Source organism: Monodelphis domestica, chromosome 4, assembly GCF_027887165.1.
Source record: "Monodelphis domestica isolate mMonDom1 chromosome 4, mMonDom1.pri, whole genome shotgun sequence".
Lineage (NCBI taxonomy): Eukaryota > Metazoa > Chordata > Mammalia > Didelphimorphia > Didelphidae > Monodelphis > Monodelphis domestica.
In genome coordinates, this window is record NC_077230.1 from 69086250 (window position 1) to 69106492 (window position 20243).

The following is a 20243-nucleotide window of genomic DNA, read 5'->3' on the forward strand; positions in this document are numbered from 1 at the left end:
GACTCAGTCCCTCTGGAAGTTTTTCCTTTTCTCATTCTCCATCTGCCACAGACCAGAGTTATTGGAGTAATGACTTTTTCCAATTTTTGTCTTCTCTTTCTTTACCTGGTCCATTCCACTTGGCTATCCCAATGACCGCACCTCCATCTTTCCCCTCACTAGTTCCCCCCAAGTTCTTAGCCTATTGCCCCTTATATTTTCCTTTAATTCGCCTGAGACAAAGACAAGATTTTTAAAAAAATCAGTTTAGAAGTCAAGAAGAGAGAAGGTATAATAAAACAATTTGAGATTCAGAGAAGATAAATTAAAGAACTAAACTTTGAAATTATACCTTAAAACAATCTTAATCTAGTTCACCAAAAGGGGCAAAGCTTCCTGAGCTAATTTTTGTCCCTACTATCTAGCTAGGTGTTCACAAATTGGACAGTCTATTTCCTCAAGAGACAGAACTGCATTTCACAATTCCCTCTCAAATCTCCAGTTCAGTTTGGAGATCTCTTCTTCTTAAAGAAGGCCTTTTTTTTTAGAGAGCAAATAAAGGAGAAGGCTACAGGTAGGACAGAGTTTTCAAGAACTAATCTCCCTTTTTCTTCATATAACCAAATTCTTCAAATTATAGTAAAGTGGACTTTTACCAAAAATATTTTGAATCGCCCTAGGTGCAGTATAGAAATATAGGATCAATCCTATGATAATACTTTGAGTTAAGGGGATGGGGTACAAATGGGTTATTCAGATGGTAGCCCCAGAAGTAACCAGAGGAAAACTTGGATTGCCTTCTGCTCAGTGTTATTCTCAAGGTTTTGTAAATTCCCCCAATTACAAATTTCCCTCTAGCCATAATGAGAGACTTTGGATTCCTGTGTCCTAGCCTGAATTACTTTATTCCCTTTGCCCAGCAAAGATCTTGCTCCAGGTAGGTTCACTCAGGGGAATAAATAGTGATCATCCAAAAGGGAGAAGAGATGACTAACAAGAGAGAGACAGACTGAAGAACAGAGACTATAATTCTAAACTGAGGAAGCAGACATGCTTGGCTCTAAGGAGAGTTTGGGGTCATGTGGTCAGTAATGAAGACAATATCAGGGTTGAATTGTGGGATCATGATTTTATTCAAGGTCAGCAAATCAAGGTCAAGCCTGGCCATGTTCCCACTTTCCTCTCATTTGGAAAATTGGCAGCAACGAGCACTGGTCCAGTCCATGCCCAAGCACTGACAATGGCATACGTTGTCCCCTCGAACATCCCAGGAGCCACAGCCATAACCACAGGCACAGCCAGTGACTATAAACCCTAAAAGGAGACAGAAACACTGTGAGCTCCTAGAGTCCAGGAGAAGGGAGAGCTCTCTCTCCACCTGGCATAGGTCCCTGCTACCCTTCTCCCTCATTGATAGCCAAACTGCACCAGTGGGTGAAGGAATGGAGTGGGGAGCCAGGTAGAAAGAAGGGACCAGAGAAGCTGAAGAAGCCAGGAGAGGGGGTTTGAGAAAAGAGAAGAATTATAAAGAGATATAAGAGAGGACAAACAGGAGAGTGAGAGGGCAAGTGTAGAGCAAACATCCCCAGCATCAACCTCCAAGACAAAATGGAGATAGCCAGCAAAGGTATTTGGTGAGGAGGAATAAATCAATCCCAAATCCCAGTGCATTAGAACAATTGGAGCAGAGGAAGGCTCTCAGGAAGTGAGGATGAAAAAAGAGTATCTTTACTCTAGTCACTTACCTGCTGGGCAAGTGGCCAGTGTGCCTCTGGACTTCACACTTGTACAAGTGAGGCGAGCCTGAAATCCAAGCTCTGAAAGGCAGGCAAAGAGAGGTTAGGATGTTCCTTGCTTAACCTCCCTCTACAAGTCTCATTCATTCTCTTGTTTCCCCACACTGGACACTGGATCTTGGCCCCAGGGACCCTCGGGGTTTTACATTGTACCCTAGGACCAACAGGAAGGTCATCTTGGACTGAAGGAGTAAGATTTGGGTTTGAGATTAGGTTTGGGGATGGGATTGGGATCTAAGATCAAGAGTTTGGGCTTCCATACTCTGATTCCTGCAAAGTCCATTACCTAATGAGGTAAGAGATTCCTTTATTTTCTTGTCCACAATGGAGTCTAAGGCGCAGTCAGCATGGCCAGGGGACATCAGTGCTAGAAGGGGGATGAGGATGAGCAGGAGAAAGAAGGCAGGTTTCATCTTGTTAGAAGGCTGTGTTCTGCAGGGAGAAAGACAAAAGCTGATGAAAGTGAAGAAGGTGCCTCCTTGTTTCCCTCAGAAGATAGCAGGGACTGCAAAAGTGAAGAATAAATAGGTGCTCTTAATTCCAGAATGCCAGTCCTCGATGAAGGTGAATGGAGAAAGCTTGGAGAATCCTCTCACTCACCTGGGCAAAGCTGGGTAGAGTCTGATGGGCAGGAGGTTTATATGGGTCATGGAATTTGTTGTTCAGTCCACCCTGGCTCAACTAAATACACAATGAAACAGATCACCTTATGGCCAAGTAGATAACATTCCCATTTCTTCCCTGTTGACCTACTCTACTTTCAAAGGAACCAAAAGCAACTGTAATGAGTCACTGAGGGGCAAGAATATAAGGTAAACATTCAGGGAGTGTTCAGAGTGTTATTTCAAAGCCAGAGGAGTAACACCCCCACTTTCCTCCCCTTCAATAAGTCTTCATTTCAAAGTAATATTTAACTAGCTGCGATAAGCCACTTTGGAGCAAGAACCCAGGGCAAACATCCAGGGAGTGTCTGGTTCTGGGAAAGGCCACCCTTACAAGTACTCAGGATTAGAGAAAGCAAAAGCTTCTAATCCTTTCTTCGGTAACCTTGGTATATGAACTGGTTTCCTTCCACGTCCAGACTCAAAGCATCCCTGAATTTGTTTACTAGACTCCAGGTTTCCCATTTTCAGGGCTTGGAGCAAGTTGACACATTTTGAGATGCCTGGTGACCAGAGAAACTCTCTCCCTTATCCTTGCCTATACCTAGAGATATTAACTAATGAAATTCACCAAGGCTCACCCTGATGCTGTCATCCTCGCCACAGGTCCAGTTCTCTTGAGGCTCTTAAAAAATTAGCTACATAATATAATAATGTATTAAAATGTATACATTAAAATTGTATAAAGTAGATTAACAGCATGTACCCCAAATAATGTTCTCATCCTTCTTTATTACTTCAGAAGGACATTGATTTTGCAGAGTATGTTTTATGAATGATTCCTTCTAAAATTTCACAGTCATCATAGGAAAGGGGAAGGGTTTGAATCCTATTATTTTGACCTTGAAAGGCCTCAAATATTTACTTAACCCAATTTGTTTTGATAGAGCAGGTAATAAACTAGCAATAATTTCTGGTTGGCATTAAAACACTCTTACAACTTTACAAATAAAGGAGAGAAATTAAAAGAGATGAATTATAATAACCTTTGAAATAGCACTTCACAACTAGCCTGATAACATTTATAGCTTATTAAAGGCACTTAGCCAGCTTTGTAGGATATTTATAATCCAGGAATCCTAAAGTGATTACAACAAATACTTCATAATAAAGAGGTGAAGAAGAATCATGGTGTTAGCATATGATCTCTTGGTAGAGTTAGAGTAGTTTAGTGGATAAGGAACTGTGGGTTTAAACCCCACCTCTAAACATTTTAGCTGTGTGACCCTCAAAAAATGGCTTAACTTGTTGGTGTTCTAGGCAATATTAAAAAAAAATTTACCTTTTGTCATAGAACCAATACTAAATATTGTTTCCAAGGCAGAAAAGAGGTAAGGGCTAGGCAACTGGGGTTAAATGACTTGGCCAGGGTAACATAGCTAGGAAGTATCTGAGACAAATTTGAACCCGAGACTTCCCATCTCTAGGTCTGACTCTATCCACTAAGCCATCCCAACATTTTAAGACTGTACCTTACACAGAAGGGATGGACTTAGTAAAGGGAATTGCTTGATCTGGGAGTTTTCTATGCTAGTGACATGATATTTTCCATCCTTATCTTCATCACTGTCATGCCTCCTCCTTATCCTTCTGTGTTAAAGGTTTATAAATTACTTTTTTACCATTTATATTTGGCAGATTAGATTGCTTGGGGGTGGAAATTAGCGTAAGGTGAGATGATTGAAGCCTTTGGTTGATGACCACTGAATCTTGGATACCATTCTTGGTCAGATTGATAAACCTTTTGCTAAGAAGAATCAAATGTTTAGCTGAATGTCTCAGGGGTCCTGCCTTTGCTTTCAAGGTTGATTTTGGCTTCCAAGTGGCCCTGGAAATATTGGCAACAAATGTGCATGCATTGTCAAGCAAACACATTTCCATTGGCCATATCCAGATGCATGTCTCACTGTGTATCTAGCCCATCAACACTGTTAAGAAGTGGGTAGCCAATCTGGGGAAGCTCTTGCTGGTCCTAGGTTAAAGATTCCTGCTCTTACCACAATCTAGTTAATTTTTCCAATAATTTTAGCAGTTGATTGGCTTGCTGTTCATAATATATCTGGATTAGAAGTCACATGCATACTACATTAGTGTACATGGCAGTCCCAAAGGCTAGGATCTCAAATGAACTTGAGGCTAAAGATAGTTCCACCATGACAGTGGTGGAACCTCATGTGCCACCTGACACAAATGCTATGTCCTTGTGGGAAATACACTAAATACATCCACTAATGATGTTATGTACAATGAGGGACAGGCCCAAGGAACCCAAAAGTTTGACTAATCCAAGACACATACTGTTTCCACTGAGGAAGAGCTCAAGAATGCCATGAGAAGAAATCAATGAGCCTGAGGTATTGGAGATACAAGTTGCTCTTCCACATGTGTTCTGCATGTGTTGTACTCTAGATTTGTTCATTCTCCCCATTGATGGCATATATACCTGAGGGAGAACTTGGATTTTGTATGGGTAAACATTCTAACCATGTTATACCAACAAAGCCTTGGCTAACTGGGGGGAAAAAAGAAGCAGGTAGCATTCTAAATTATCAGTCCTCCGGAGTTATGGTTGATCAATACAAATTTGTAAGCCTTTCAAAATTTCTTGTTTGTATAATGTTGTTATTATAGTATTATTTCCCTAACTCATCTTATTCTGCACTACATTAATTCAAAGTGAATTAAGAGATTCAAGTGATGCCTGCTCCCCACACCTTTTCCTCCTTTCTTGTATTTGCATTTAAGAAATAAATATGCTCCCCCATTCCTTCCTTTTTCAACTCTAGTTAATCCTTTTGTTTGTTTTTATTTTCCCTTTCCTTTGAAGATAATCAAAACATAAGAAAAATAACTTCCAGTCTTCTATCTTGACACCTTTTGTGACCCTTACTGACATCATAGTTATAAGATGATCAATCTCTGAATTAAAATGCAAACATTTCATCCTTGTAAAATTTTCCCAATTGTTCGCTTATATTGACTATTTTTGTGTTTCTCTTTATTCCCATGTTTGTGTTTCAAAATTTCTACTCCATAACAATCTTTTCATCAGGAATTCTTTGGAGTCTTCTATTTAATTTAAGGTTTGTTCTCATTCTTCTCATCCCACTCACTTCCAAAGGATTATTCTGCTTTGGTAGGTGAGGGTTGTGAATCTTAAAATTTCTCAGACTCTACTTCAGAAGATTTGATTAAGCTATTCCCCATTTTAAACAATGCAGGTACTTGGTCAGGAATGTATTGAGAACTTAACCTTACTCTACCCATATTTAGGCATACCTTAAGGGGAAGATAAAGTTGTAAAACTCTTTACTGAACAATGAAAAAAGTCCCCAACCCATAAGGCCAAGCCCTTAAGCTAGGTCTATTTTTAGATCTAATACAAAAGGGTGCTAAGTACCTATAAAGGTTAAATTAATCACTAAAAGGTCAAGCAACTTACAAGGGACAACCTTAGCAAAGAGGTGTTAATTACTCAGAAGTTTTAGTCTACCCAGAGAAGGTGATAACAAGATGTGAATTAAGAATGGTCAGTCCTTTGGAAAACATCTACTGTGATTGGTAGATGTGAAAATTTAGGGGAGGTGACATAGGAGAAAATTCTCTTTAAAAGGAAGTCAGAGGCCTCTGGACTTAGTGCAACTTAGGAAGCTGAACTGGAGTCTCTTGGTGGCTGAACTTAGTTGAGCTCTGAAAGCTGAATTGGAGGGTCTCTCTGAACACTGGAGTTTTGCTTGGAAAGATCTTGTGGTGTGTGATTAAAGACTGACTTAGTTTTCTCTCTTAAAAGAAAGGCCTAGGCCATTGGCCTAGGCCCAAGCCTTCCTATTATTTCCTCTTACTCTGTCTCTCTCCCTTTCTTTAATTACTTGATTTGTATTAATTAGAATCTCCATAAAACCCAGCTGACTTGGGTATTTCACATTTGGGAATTTTTTCCATGGCGACCACTCATTTTTGATTTAAATCAAGACACTAAAAATCATCTTTATGCTTTTGGCAATTCAAAGTCTTGAACCCATATTTTTGTGGTCACAGCTTATGGCAACCACTCTTTTGTCTGTAACAGGGTTTAATATTACACACTGAATCTTAAATGATTACTTCTCAATCTATTTTCTAGGTCACTTATTTTTTATTTTTTTATACTTACTTTTTCATTCTTTGACTTGTTTTTACTATTTCTTATTGTCATATGGAGTCAATTTCTATGTGGTAGATTCTAATATTCAAGATATCTGTTACTTGGTATAGTTTTGTACTTTTGTGTTAAGCTGGAAAATCGACTCATTACAGTTAATTTTTCAATTCATTATTCATAATTTTTGAAAAGTAAAATTTTTCTATAGTTTTTAAGTCCCAGGGCTAATGGGGAATGACAATGTGTGATATATCTCTAGTCTGACGATTTTATCATTATCCACAGTGTGATTGAGAGAAATGGGCACAGACAGAAGAGATGAAATGCAAAAGCAGAAGAGCTCAAGAGAAAGATGATGGAACATTACAGACCCCAGTGGGGGAAGGGAGAGATTCTGTAGAAGGTTGGAAAGGAGGGGCAGTTAGTCCAAGATGACTTTTGGATTTCTTGGTGTGGTCTATTTCCTACATCACTTGACCCCTTCTCTCTGGCCTACCTCTCTGAAAGAGGAAGGCTGAAGAGGTGCTTGGCTGTTATTCTCTTTGACCTGGATGAATTGAAAGAGTCTTGCCCATTGAAGAGCTCAACTGAATAGAAAGGACTTTGAACTGAAGCCTTCTATGAGAGATAGGGGATTTATAGTTTAGGAAAATCCCTTTCCCTTTCTCCTGTTAATTTCCCTATTCATTCTTTCCCAAAAGAGAATAAATTAGATCTTTTACTATAAGAAGCTGTCTTTAATTTTGTAGTAGGAGGGAGAATTTAAATATTCAAAAGGAAGATTGAGGGAGAGGCTGACTCACCATCTGGTAGGCAAGGACTTCATTAGGCTGTCTAGCAGGGAGAACAAAAAGGAAAGTGTGCCTTGGAATCAAGTCCCCATTTCCTCAGCCTGCTTCCTGGGGTAACATCTATTAAGTTCCCATCTCTCAGTATTCCCCTCCACTACAATTTGGCACCCAGAAACAGCCTGAACCTACCCCAGACTAATGCTACAGATAATGTTCTGGGCATCTGTACTAGCAATAATAGCAGTATATTGGATCTACAACATTATTTATATCACAGTGACAGTAGTTATGATGGACACGTTGAGTTTTATAGCCAGCTCTACCTCATTTGTTATGATGATGCCTTTCTCCAACACACCATCATGTGGCAAGTGATCACACAAATCTATGTGATCATAATGGTGATGATTTAGACTCTCTATTACCTCAGGAATGTCCTAAGACTAGTTACACCTAGGAAGGCTGCCCAAATCCTAGTTCTTGACAATAAATTCAAACAAATGGTCTAAAAAATGTGCTCTGACTATCTGGCACACAGGGAAAAAGGACAGAAATAAGGAAGTCTGAGGAAAAAGGCAAAAATGGATGAGAATACAGGGAATATTCATAAAGATAACAAAGCAACAAAGTTAAGAATGAGATAAATGAAATGGACAAAAATAACAGATAAAGTTACAGAAGCTCAGAAAATTCTACCATTGAGAGACATAGCTAAGATAATGGACAGGGCTAGTGTTCTTCATTCTAGAGTCCATAAGTCATTTTCTACACAGGACTTAGACTCACTGAAATGTAGATTTCTAAAATTTCTATGTGAGCCCTACACATGTCTCAAAGAGCTGAAATGGGCCTTTAAATTTTTCAAGCTTGATTTTGAAGTTACAGATCTTATTCTGTCTGAAGTTTTTAGCCCTCATGAACACCAGCAATTCATAGAAAAGACTATGATTCCCTGACAAGTTGGCCAAAAGCAGATGAGAGAGAGGATTTTTGATTTTTAGTCCATCAAGCTTAGCCTATCTCAGAAAGTGCAGAGAAGACCTTCTGCAGGCTATTAAATCGTTTTGTTCCAAGCCTAATTCTTGGAGCAAATTTGGTAGAATGACCCAGGAGAAAGATGAACATCCAGCCACCTTTATTGATAGACTATCTGAGACCATTGAGTCTATCATGGGATTAAATCAAGATTCTCAGGAATCTGTGGCACATATAAGAAGGCAATTTCTAAGGGGCTGCAATACACATTTAAAGAAAATTTTCAGGAATTTTTTCCCAAAATGTGTCACCATATCAATAACTGAGTGGAGGGACACTGCAACATGACTATTTGATAACCAAAAGGAACAAGAACAGGAAAAACAGAAATTAAAGCAGAAATTATACCACACTGAGGAATCTTTGAAGCAAAAAGAGATTGAAGAAATTAAAAATTTACAAACTATTAGGACATACTCTAGACCCTCCTATCAACAACAGAGAGGTCAAAAAGAGACAAGGAAGTGCTTCTTTTATCACAGAGTAGGCCACTTAGTATAAGATTGTTACCTAAAGAAAAAGTATGAGCAAAACAACAAAAATACCAGAAATCAAGGAAGAACTTATTATAGATCCAATACCAACAGATGCTTTGATCATTGTACCCTAAGGAACTCTGAAACTCCAGACCTTAAGAGTATGCAATCGGCTATACAATCTGGAGCTAAGCTGAGATACCCAGATGTAGTAACTAAGGGAAAATATTCAGCATGAAGCCAAGACCTTAAAATAATTGAGGCAAAGAATGGGCATGAGAGAAAGGAATGAATGAGTGTAAGGCATAATAAGGGACTAACAGGATTGAAATCTAGTGACAAAAAGGGAGAAGAAATTAAATGGGTGGTGCCTAAAAATGAATTTATAGGGTTTGTGAGAGTTTCCAATGAAGAATCAAACCAAAATATAATTGAAAAGCAGAGACAGTTAAGAAGATAGAAAAACAGATCAAACATGGTAGCAGAGATGAGACAAGATAAACAGATCAAACATGGTAGCAGAGATGAGACAAGATATTAGAGATTCATACAAAAGGAGTATAGTAATCAGTCAAGAGAAGAGTAAAGAACAAATCAAAACATATCTGGAAAATTTCTTTGAGTGCAGATTGGGTTCAGGGATTGAACAAGAGAGAAGAGAAATTTATAGAAATTTACATCAACAAAATCACAAGTGGATGACAAAAATAAAGAAACAAAATTTCAATTCGCTGCACCAAAGCAATTATGTGATGCACAGACTAGGGTTACTTTTGCAGATGTATCTTTAAAAAACTACATACAATGTAGACAATCTCACAGACATGGACAAATCCCCACTTGTACTAATTGAAAGTTCAAAAAGCTATTTGGTGCATACTCCCTTAGGAAAAAGACCTAACTTGAATCCAAAAGCTAAGATTGTTTTACCCTATATAATACAACATGGAAAATTCAAATCTTCTTGGGGTAATATGTATTCAGTCTCCATCTCTCAGTATTCCCCTCCACTACAACAGCAAGGAATCTGGCAAAGTAATATCTTTTTGATGAATAAGATCCTGGATTCTATGTGAAACTCTATCATGTCATTCATATCTGTTTTGCATCAGATGTACTGATGTTTTTATGTCCTTTCCATTCACTGAAATAGGTCCTTTATCTCAGGGACTTTTTTTTAACCTCTTTTTTTTTTAAACTCTTACCTTTCGTCTTAGAGTCAAATACTGTGTATTGGTTCCAAGGCAGAAGAGTGGTAAGGGCTAGGCAATGGGGGTCAAGTGACTTGCCCAGGGTCACACAGCTGGGAAGTGTCTGAGGCCATATTTGAACCTAGGACCTCCTGTCTCTAGGCCTAACTCTCAATCTACTGAGCTACCCAGCTGCCCCCATATCACAGGGACTTTTAAATAGGTCTAGAGGTCATTTTGGAGGGGTATTGGGAGAGGATGACAATGATTTACAAAATTCACTTTATGCATCACACACATGTATGTAAATCAGCAATGTTTCTTACTTTGAAATTTTTGAGGAGAATTCTTTGAAAAATCAGGATGTATTCAAGGAGTGGTCATTCATCACAAAATAGACATAAATTTATATTCTAGTCAGAGCCAGAGAAGCAATTATCATCACCTCAAGGGAGGTTAAATCTGGTAAATTAGAGTCCTCCTTAATTAAGCTCTTGAAGACTCTTAAGCATATGTCTCAAAACATGGTCCAAGTGGCTGCCCTACAAAACATCCTGTCCTGATAAGGAGCAAGGAGGCAGAAATCTTGGGCAGGGATGAGCAAAGAGCAAAGAAGCTAAAGGAAAGCATAAAATGTGATTTAAAGTGAGAAATGCAGGCTAGGATACCAGTGGAGCAATTGATGAAAATAGGACCTTCTGTTATACAGAGTGGCCTTTGGTAACTAATCTCAATATGAACTTGTTTCTAATGAATTTATTTCAATATGACAGATATTTATTCAGTGCCTATTCTATGCACAGTATTTTGTCTAAAAACTGATAGATAAAAAAATAAACATAAAAACTCGGCAATTACTTATTAAGCTTCTGTCATGAAAGAAGTTGTAACAACAACCAGAGATATAAAAATGGTTATGATATATCTCTTTTTGGGTCTCACTTGCTTCATATGTAAATGAAAATGGTGGATTAAGATGACCTTGGAAATCCCTTTCAGCTCTGAATCTATGATTCTATGTCCCTCCCAAAGCTTGTTCATGGACATAAATAAATATAATATGTAACACAAAGGCTCAAACAAAGTGCTATGAGAATTTTGGTAAAAGATCATTTCTGATAGAAGAGGATGTATTTAAAGTAGATCTTATAGACTGGGTAGCAAGTGAACATGTGGTATATAAAGAGGCATACCAGTTATACCTGTAGCATAGTGCATTCCAAGTAGGGGGCACTGTCATTGGATTGATATCTGTGAAGATTGGATTTGGCTCTCCCCTGATTGTAACAATGAAGGTACTTAGCTCTTCCTTGATTGTGAAGATTAAATTGTAATCCCCTGTCTATTTTTAGATTTTAATCCTCCAAAATGTAAGCACAGTACTTAAAGTTGAGTATGGAGATCTACCCATTTTGGATTTTAACCATAAAAAGGTATGAACACCCATTTCATACATTGAGTGGGTGGTCTGTGACCCATGTGTGAAAGAGTGGGCAGTCCTGGAGAGGAGCATTGGCAGTGATTGGTAGATGTAAAAATTTAGGGGAAGTGACACAAGAGAAAAAGGTCTTTAAAAGTGGAAACACAGTCACATAGAGATACTTGGAGTGAAGAGAGACACTTGGAGTGAAGGGACACTTCGACTGAAGAGACACTTGGAGTGGAACCTCCTGTAAGAAGCAGTTCTACTGGAGTTGAGGCTGATAAAGAATCTGTTGATTGAACTGACATGTAGTGAGTGTAAAGGCTGACTTCCTTTCCTTGGCCTTTCTGGAGGCATCAGCCTCTGGAAAGACTCATCATCCTGAGACTCCTTTCCCTTGACTGGGGCCTTTGAATTGCTACCTGGCTCAGAGGAAGCCAGATCTCACTTCTCTCTCTCTCTCTCTCTCTCTCTCTCTCTCTCTCTCTCTCTCTCTCTCTCTCTCTCTCTCTCTCTCTCTCTCTCTCTCCTTTTCTTCTCCTTTTTTCTTCCTTAATATCTTCCCTCTACTGTAAAATAAACTACCATAAATTCCATTCTGACTTTAGTGATTCATTTTTTGGATTTAATAATTAAATCCCTGGTGACTAATTAAATATATTCAGTCCAACCATAAATTGAACAGATCCCTGAAGGCAAGAAGATGCTGGGCATGGCTAAGATGGAAGGATTGCACAGCTATCAGTACACATTGCCTTTTGCCAATAAAATCACAGGGCCAGTCCCTCTTCCTATCCCATAAAAACTCCCTTTAGTATACTCTATGATCCATCTAAATAATTTATTGCTCCCTCAATATATTTCTTATTTGCAAATATGCATGATTTTATTGGCATAGGGAATTTCCAGATGAGGACACCTCTTACACCAGTATTGATTGGCGCCTTCTCTACAACTTGTATTCTTAAAGTTCTTCCTAGAGCATTCAGAAAGTAAACAATTTATTCGAGGTGACATAGCCAGTATGTATCAGAAGCCGGTTTTAAATCTAGATCTTTTTGACTGATATAAAAATCCTTCCTAGATGGATGGGAGATGATAAAATCCACCTAGGAACATCTCCAGGGCCAGTAAAGCACAACCCTTGAAAATTATTAAAAACAAATTTATTAAGGTTAGGGAAATAGATAAATACAGTTCTACATCTATCCAGCTATAGCTCCTCCCCTCAATCTACACCCCCCTCCCCATGGGGTTCATCTTTTTTTTTTATATCTCCCTTTTTATATCTCCCTGCTATTATCTAAGACCCAAAAGCCATATTACTATAAACTAACCTACTTAATATGAATGAACAAAAAGAGGAAGAGGAAAGGACTCACAGGTGTATTTGAGCCCTTACCTAAAGCCTGGGGTTGGCTTCACTAGATAATCCAAAGTCCCAGGTGACAAGCCTTTTAGGATTACCATGGCCAAGTGGATTTTTGGCAGATGGATTACAGGCAGATGCTCTCTGTACCTCAGGAAAAACATTCCACTCCAAGGCAGATTCTCAAACCAAGGTATCACTAATCTTTCCATGAGATTAGGACTACCAAGGGAAAATTTGCCAGAATGAAACCTTCTTCCAGCTCAGTCAAAAACAGGGGAGAGAGTGACTGTTAATGCCAGTACAAACTCCCACAGTCCTTCTCTCCTCAGAATGTCCTCACAGGGCTTATAGCCAAATTCACCTCTTTTCCTTTTAAAGCTAATCCCTGAAATTTATTTTATTCCTTAGCTACATTCTTACACTGACTTCCAAATCAGCTTTTCATCCACTGAATTACATTGTTTTATGGGTTAAGACTACAATGCTATATTGGAGACCAATTGTAGAGGACCTTGAATGTCAAAGTAAGGCTTTTTTATATCCAAATAATAACTGTTAGCAAAGCTTTGGTTCAATAAACATTACAATATTTTTGAGCCTTTACCTTTCCCCTTAGAATCAATGCTGTATATTGGTTCCAAGGCAGAAGAGTTGTAAGAGCTAGGCAATGGGGAGTTGTGTGACCCGTCAGTGGGGAAATATGACCAGTCCTTTGATCCCTGTCTTAAACTATATATGTAGTGGTGTATAAATGGAGATTTTGAACCTTTGACTTCATTCCCCAGAAGTCCTTAGTATTTCCCCAAATTCCCTATAATCTCTCCTGCGTCTCCACATTGGTGGGATCACATTATTGGTATTTAACTGGAGGTAACTCCTCCCATGTCTTCTCTTTGGGCATGATACAGCAATCAGCAGTGATGGTGGTGAGTGGGGATTTTGAAAATGGCTAACCAGCTATGGGCACGTGGTTTTTATTTTGTATCCTCTTTATTCCTTGATTTCTAATGATCATTTAATAAACCTCCTAAACTATAATATTTTTATTATTTGAGATATAATTTTAATTTTTATAGTGGGTAGTGTAGATAGAGTAGTTCAAATTTCCCTTTAGTTCTTTACACCAATATGTTTGCCTACCCGTTTTTATGATCGAATACTCTGTGTACCAACTTTATTTACTCGCCTGTTTAAATGATCCACGAACTTGTTTTATGGACAATGATTATTGCCATAAATGACTTCTAGACTCAATATGGCCATGGAAGATATCCACAATTCTTTTCTAACCAGTTTCATCTCTGGCTGGACACTTAACCTAGGTCAGGTGAGATAGGACAATTACCTTGGTCAAATTGCTTCTTCTTTGTGGGCCCTGGTTTCGTCATCTGTAAAAATGGATTAGTGAATTTCTAAGGCCCTTTTTGCTCAAATTTCTCTGGGTTTTTATGAGGGACAGGGATGATATAATCTCATATTGACATAACAAACAGCCAGAGTGTTGAATGATCTTGGCTGAGAAAGGTAGAGGTGGCAACATCATCATATAAATGAAACAATGCAAGACCAAGTGGCCCAGGCAGCCCTGGGGTTCCAGCTAGCTGCTTCTCTTTAATCGCCAATGGCAATGATTAAATAAAAACCTATATATTACTTTGTTCAGTTATTTTCAGGTTTGTCTGCTTCTTAGTGATTTTTTTTGTTTGCCAAGATATTGGAATGGCTCTCCATTTCCTTTTCCAGATTCCTTTAAAGATGAAGAAACTGAGGAAAACAGGATGAAGTGACTTGTCCAGAGTAATACAGTAAGTATCTGAGGCCAGTTTTGAACTCATGAAGATAAGTCTTCCTGTCTTGAGACCCAACACTCTTTCTATTATGTCACTTAGCTGCCCCAATATTTTATTCAATCACTCAGTAATGCTAGTGATCGTGATCTGATGGTCTTAATTATCCTGGAAGAGTCAGAGCAAGCTTGCAGTTCCTTTGGGGCATGTTATATATAGTAAATTATAACAAGTTTACAGAGCTAAGGAGAATTAAAGAGCTCCTGTATTCATAATGGTCTTGGTTTGCATTTGCACACTTCCTTTGTTGTAAACTGGTGTTCCCTCTTCAAGATTCAGATGCAGTGAATTTCTGAGTGTGTTTTGGGAGATCAGAGATTCCCTTTTTTCACAGCCCAGTGCTCAGCAGAAGGCACCCTTTAAAATAGTTTGATTTTATTTTGTTTCAATTGACAAGCATTTATTTTCATACATTGGCTGGGTCCAAAATGGTATGCCCACTTCTACATCTTGAGTCTGTCGCCTTCCTGTGGGAGATGGGTAGCATGCTTCAACACTAGCCCTTTGGAATCATGGTTGGTTACTCTATTGATTGGAGTTCTTAAGTCTTTCCGAAGTTTGGGTTTTTTTTTACACTGTTATTATTATTATTTTAAAATTCTTACTTTCCAGCTTACCTACAGCTAGTAAGTATCTGAGGCTAGATTTGAACTCAGGTTTTCCTGACTCTGGGCCTGATGCTCTTAACCACTGAACCCCAGTTGCCTCTTTAATATCGTGGCTACCCATTATCACCAAATCATTTAATATTGTATTAGAAATGCTAGCAATAAGAGAAGAAAAAGAAATTAAAGGAATCAGAACGGACAAAGAGATGATAAAATTATGTATTTCACAGACAATATGATGACACATATCTTTTTTAAATCCTAAGGTTTCAACTGAAAATTAGTTGAAACTATCAATAATTTTAACAAAGTAGCAGGTTATAAAATAAATCCACATAAATAAGTCATCATCATTTCTATGTATCACCAATGCCCTGCAGAAAGAAATAATAAGGGATAATCCATTTAAACTAAGTATAGATGGAATAAAATATCTTAGTATCCCAGAAACTATATGAACTATATGAATTATATAAAGTCAGATTTAAATAATTGGAGAAATATTAATTGTTTGTGGCTGGTCATAGGCATTATAATTAAAATCACAATCCTACATATTCAATGCCATCCCAATTATATGATCAAAAATGATTTTATTGAACTAGAAAAAATAAAATTCATTTGGAAAAACAAAAGGTCAAGAATATCGAAGGAGGGGGCAGCTGGGTGGCTCAGTGGATCAGGAGCCAGACATGGAGACAGAAGGTCCTGGGTTCAAATCTGACCTCAGACTCTTCCCTGGGCAAGTCACTTAACCCCCCAATGCCTAGTCTTACCACTCTTCTGCCTAAGAACCAAAGCACAGTATTTATTCTAAGACAGAAGGTAAAGGTTTAAAAAAAAGAATTTCAAAGGAATTAATGAAAAAATATAAAGGGAGGAGATCTAGTAGTACCAGATTTTGAACTATATTATAAAGCAGTAATGGTCAAAACTGTCTGGTACTGGCTAAGAAAAAGAAAATTAGATCAGTGGAACAGAACAGACATGCAACAAACAGCAGAAAAAATTATAATAACTTTGTACTTGATAAAAAATAAAGATCCAAGTTTTTGGAATAAGAATTTACTAAATGGTAAAAATTGTTGGGAAAACTAGCAAGCAGTGTGATAAAAACTAGATATAGAACATTATCTTGAACCATTTACCAAGATAAGATCCAAATGCATACAGGACTTAGGCACAAAGGGAGGAATTATAAGCAAATTAGAAGAACAGAGAACATATTACTTCTTGGATCTTTGGATTAGAGATGAATTTATGAATCAACAAGAAATAGAAATCATTGTAAGATGTAAAATAGATAATTTTATTAAAAAATACTTTATCTTTTGTCTTAGTATAAACTCCAGGACAGAAGAATGGCAAGGGCCAAACAATCATGGTTGAATGACTTGGTCAGGGTCACACTGCTAAGTACTGAATTCAAATTTGAACCCAAGTCTTTCTAACCCCAGACATGTGCTGTGTAGCTGCCTCCACATTAGCTATATTTAAAAAAAGAGCAAGAAAAATAAAGAAAGTGAGAAATTTTTACTTTAATTTGCACCCAGAGTTCATTAGTTCTCTCTTAGGAGGTGGATGGCTTAAAATTTTTTTTTTAATTAAAAAAAAATTTTTTTTATCATGAGCCTTTGGAATTGCATGGATCATTGTACTGATCAGAGCCTCTAAGTCTTTCACAGTTGATCATGATTTCTATCTTGCTGTTGTCTATGCACAATGATTTCCTAGCTTCTCGAGGATAGGACCTGCTTCAATTTTTGCCTTTGTCTCCTCATCTAGCATGATATCTGGCAGGTAGTAGATGCTTAATAAGTGTTTGTAGACTGATTGCTAGAAGTGTGAATATTAGCAAGAAAAAAATTCTGAAAAGAAAAAGATCTCAATATAAACTCAATGGTTTATAATTTGGGAAAGGATGTGGGAAGAAGGGGCAGCTAGGTAGCACAGTGAATAGAGTCAGGTCTGGAGTCTGGAGGACCTGGGTTCAAATATGACTTTAGGTACTTCCTAGCTGTGTGTCCCTGGGTAAGTCACAACCCCAAATGCCTATCCCTTGCTCCTCTTCTGTCTTAGAATTAATACTAGGACAGAAGTTAAGGGTTAAAAAAAAAAAGATTATGTGATACATGTCCAAATAATGCTATTATCAGGGTAGAAGTGGATTAAATCAACCAATTACTCCACTCTACTCCATAAAATATTTTTATGACTACATTTCTTAACTACATGTGCATCATATTACATGCAAAGCTCCAGGTAATTCATGGATATCCAAACAAATAAGCATAATAGTAAAATAAAATAATATGCACCTATATAATGATGAGACATGCATAAACAGCTGCATATACGTATATAAACAGTAAAGCTATGCATAGTTAATAAATATATAGTAATCATAATTATAGTATTAATAAAATTAATGTTACTATTAATTATTATAAGTAGTTATTAATAGCAGTGATAGCAATGTTATTGATAGCAATGATAGCCAACACTATTAATAATTTTTTTGAGAATTGACATTTTATTTAATTAATTAATTTAGAATATTTTTCTATGGTTACATAATTCATTTTCTTTCCCTCCCCTCCCCTCCTCCCCAGTCCTCCCCCCTGCCATAGCCAATGTGTAATTCCACTGGGTTTTACATGTGTAATTGATCAAGACCTATTTCCATATTATTGATAATTGCATTAAAGTGATCGTTTAGAGTCTACGTCCCCAGTCATATCCCCATTGACCCATGTGGTCAATCATGTTTTTCTTCCGTGTTTCTGCTCCCACAGTTCTTTCCCTGGATGTGGATAGCATTCTTTTACATAAGTCCCTCAAAATTGTCCTGGATCATTGCATTGCTGCTAGTAGAGAAGTCCATTACATTAGATTACAGTATGTGACAAGGAAATCACTTTAAAAGACTGATATATATTAATTTAAGGTCGCCAAGGAATTCAGCTATGTAATTCCTAAATGAAAACTCAAGTCAGCCGTCAACCTTTATAGAGTTTAATTACAAACAGGAGGAAGAAAGGAATTAGAGAGAGAGAGAGAGAGAGGGAGAGAGAAAGGGGAGAGAAGGGAATAGGGCTTAAATACCCCTTCTGTTTAGGCTGGGCAAAAGGCCCAAGCCCTTAGATAGCTGGGGCAAAGAAAAGAGATCAGTCCCTATTACTCACGTGACCAAAATGGAGAAACAGTCTCAGAGGCCCCCACCTTCAGCTTCCTTCAGAGCAAGCTTCTCAGAGCACACTCCAACCACTCAGACCAACTCCTCAACCACCACCTTCAGTCTTCAGACCCCTCTATCTTTAAGGAAACCATCCAAGTTGCCTCCCCTCAGTTCTCACATCTACCAATCACTGTCCATCAATTTCCCTGTGCCAATGGAGGCTCTAGCTTAACCCAGGACCGCCCAGAGGTCTGTGGCTTTGCACATGTCTGTTGAAGGTCATATTTTCAAATAATTAAATCTTTGATCCTTTGCTACAGCCCTTCCTCAATCCTGTTAGGACTGAGTAGGGTGGAGATTGATTCCAAGTATCTCCATTGTATCAATTCTAAAATCAATCATGACTCAAAGAAATTCCTGTTCTATGCTTAAGCCTAGGTCAAAGTCCTTTCCATTGTTCAGCAAAAGGTTTCTGTCCTAAAGTAATCTTAAGAAGGGAGGAGGAGGAACCTCCCATGCCAGTGGGGTTCACATTCCAATAGACTATCAGTAAGAAATTTTCCAAGTATAAAATTTCCCAATGGTGAAATTTCCAACATTTATAAGTCTAAGGAATTTTAAGGTTTACAAGTACTATTAATAATTAATATGACCAAGGACTATTATATATAGCATGTTGTTAAAATCACTAAGTACAGCTAGTAATATTAATAATCAACATTGCTATTTATCACATATAATATAAATACATGACTATTAACCAATATGTCATGATTAATAATTAATACTATATATACTTGACTAATTATGTAACCACTTCTTCAATTTCTTTCTTTTTTTTTTCCACCTTGTCAATTTCTTATGGAACTTCAGAAATTAGTAGGATGACAGTGCAAATAACCCAGTTCTCTAATGATCTGTTGACCTGTCTACCTGATTAATTAACTCTGATCTGAGTAATAAGGGCTGATCATAGACTTTATAAGAACTAGATTTCCTTATTCCTAAACCTGAACTCTTAACGGAGGGCCTTGGTTGACTATTTATGTTACTACATTCTCAGGGATATCTGTAGTCTCAAGAGCCTCCATGGATAAAGTTCTATTTTCCACCAAGTCCTTTAAGATCTTCTACAAACACCTTGAGGAAGCATTCAGGTACTGTTCAGTCTTTTTTCAGTCATGGCAAATTTTTCATGACCCTCTTTGGGGTTTTCTTTACAAAGTGACTTGAGTGTTTTGCCATTTCCTTTTCCAGCTCATTTCACACATGAGGAAACTGAGGCATGAGGATGACATGATTCACCCAGAGTCACACCATTAGTGAGCATCTAAGGCCAGATTTGAACTAATCTTCCTGACTCCAATCTCTATACTCTATCTGCTGTACCACCTGTTCTTAATAATATGAATATGTTTTGGAACGTTAATTTATACTGACCTCAAATAACTTGCAGACTACAAAAGAATTGTTTTCTTGAGAGTCAGCTTCTCCTGAAGAACCAAGTTTGGGGACAAAAATTTGGAAAAGCCTTTGGAAGAGGAGCCCTTTGGAAGTCGGATTTTAGGCTGGGCCAGTGACAGGCTATCAGAGAAATCCAGTCATGGAATTTAGGGAAATGTGTAACTAACTTGCTTAGAGTAGAGTGGCTTCCAACATTTCCCTCAAGAAATAAGTCTGTATTCCCAAGGATCAGCCCCAGGGGAGATAAAGAAGTGAGCTTGAGAGTGTAATGGGCTAGAATT

General features: G+C 37.8%; 1 protein-coding gene across 3 annotated transcripts; it reads right to left on the reverse strand.

Annotated features, from left to right (window-relative positions):
- Positions 1–1088: 1088 nt before the first annotated feature.
- On the reverse strand, positions 1089–7628 carry LOC100010425 (resistin-like beta). 3 transcript variants are annotated; one of them, XM_007493639.3, is made up of 4 exons: positions 7382–7628; positions 2062–2207; positions 1725–1796; positions 1089–1293 (listed from the first exon to the last, which is right to left on the reverse strand). In XM_007493639.3, exons 2-4 carry the CDS (start codon positions 2186–2188, stop codon positions 1163–1165), a joined length of 330 nt encoding a protein of 109 aa, XP_007493701.2. In that variant the 5' UTR covers positions 2189–2207; positions 7382–7628; the 3' UTR covers positions 1089–1162. The 3 variants fall into 3 exon arrangements, with proteins under 3 accessions (XP_007493701.2, XP_056649430.1, XP_001363505.4); XM_056793452.1 differs by lacking the exon at positions 7382–7628 and adding an exon at positions 6591–6613; XM_001363468.5 differs by lacking the exon at positions 7382–7628 and adding an exon at positions 2376–2462.
- Positions 7629–20243: the final 12615 nt, after the last annotated feature.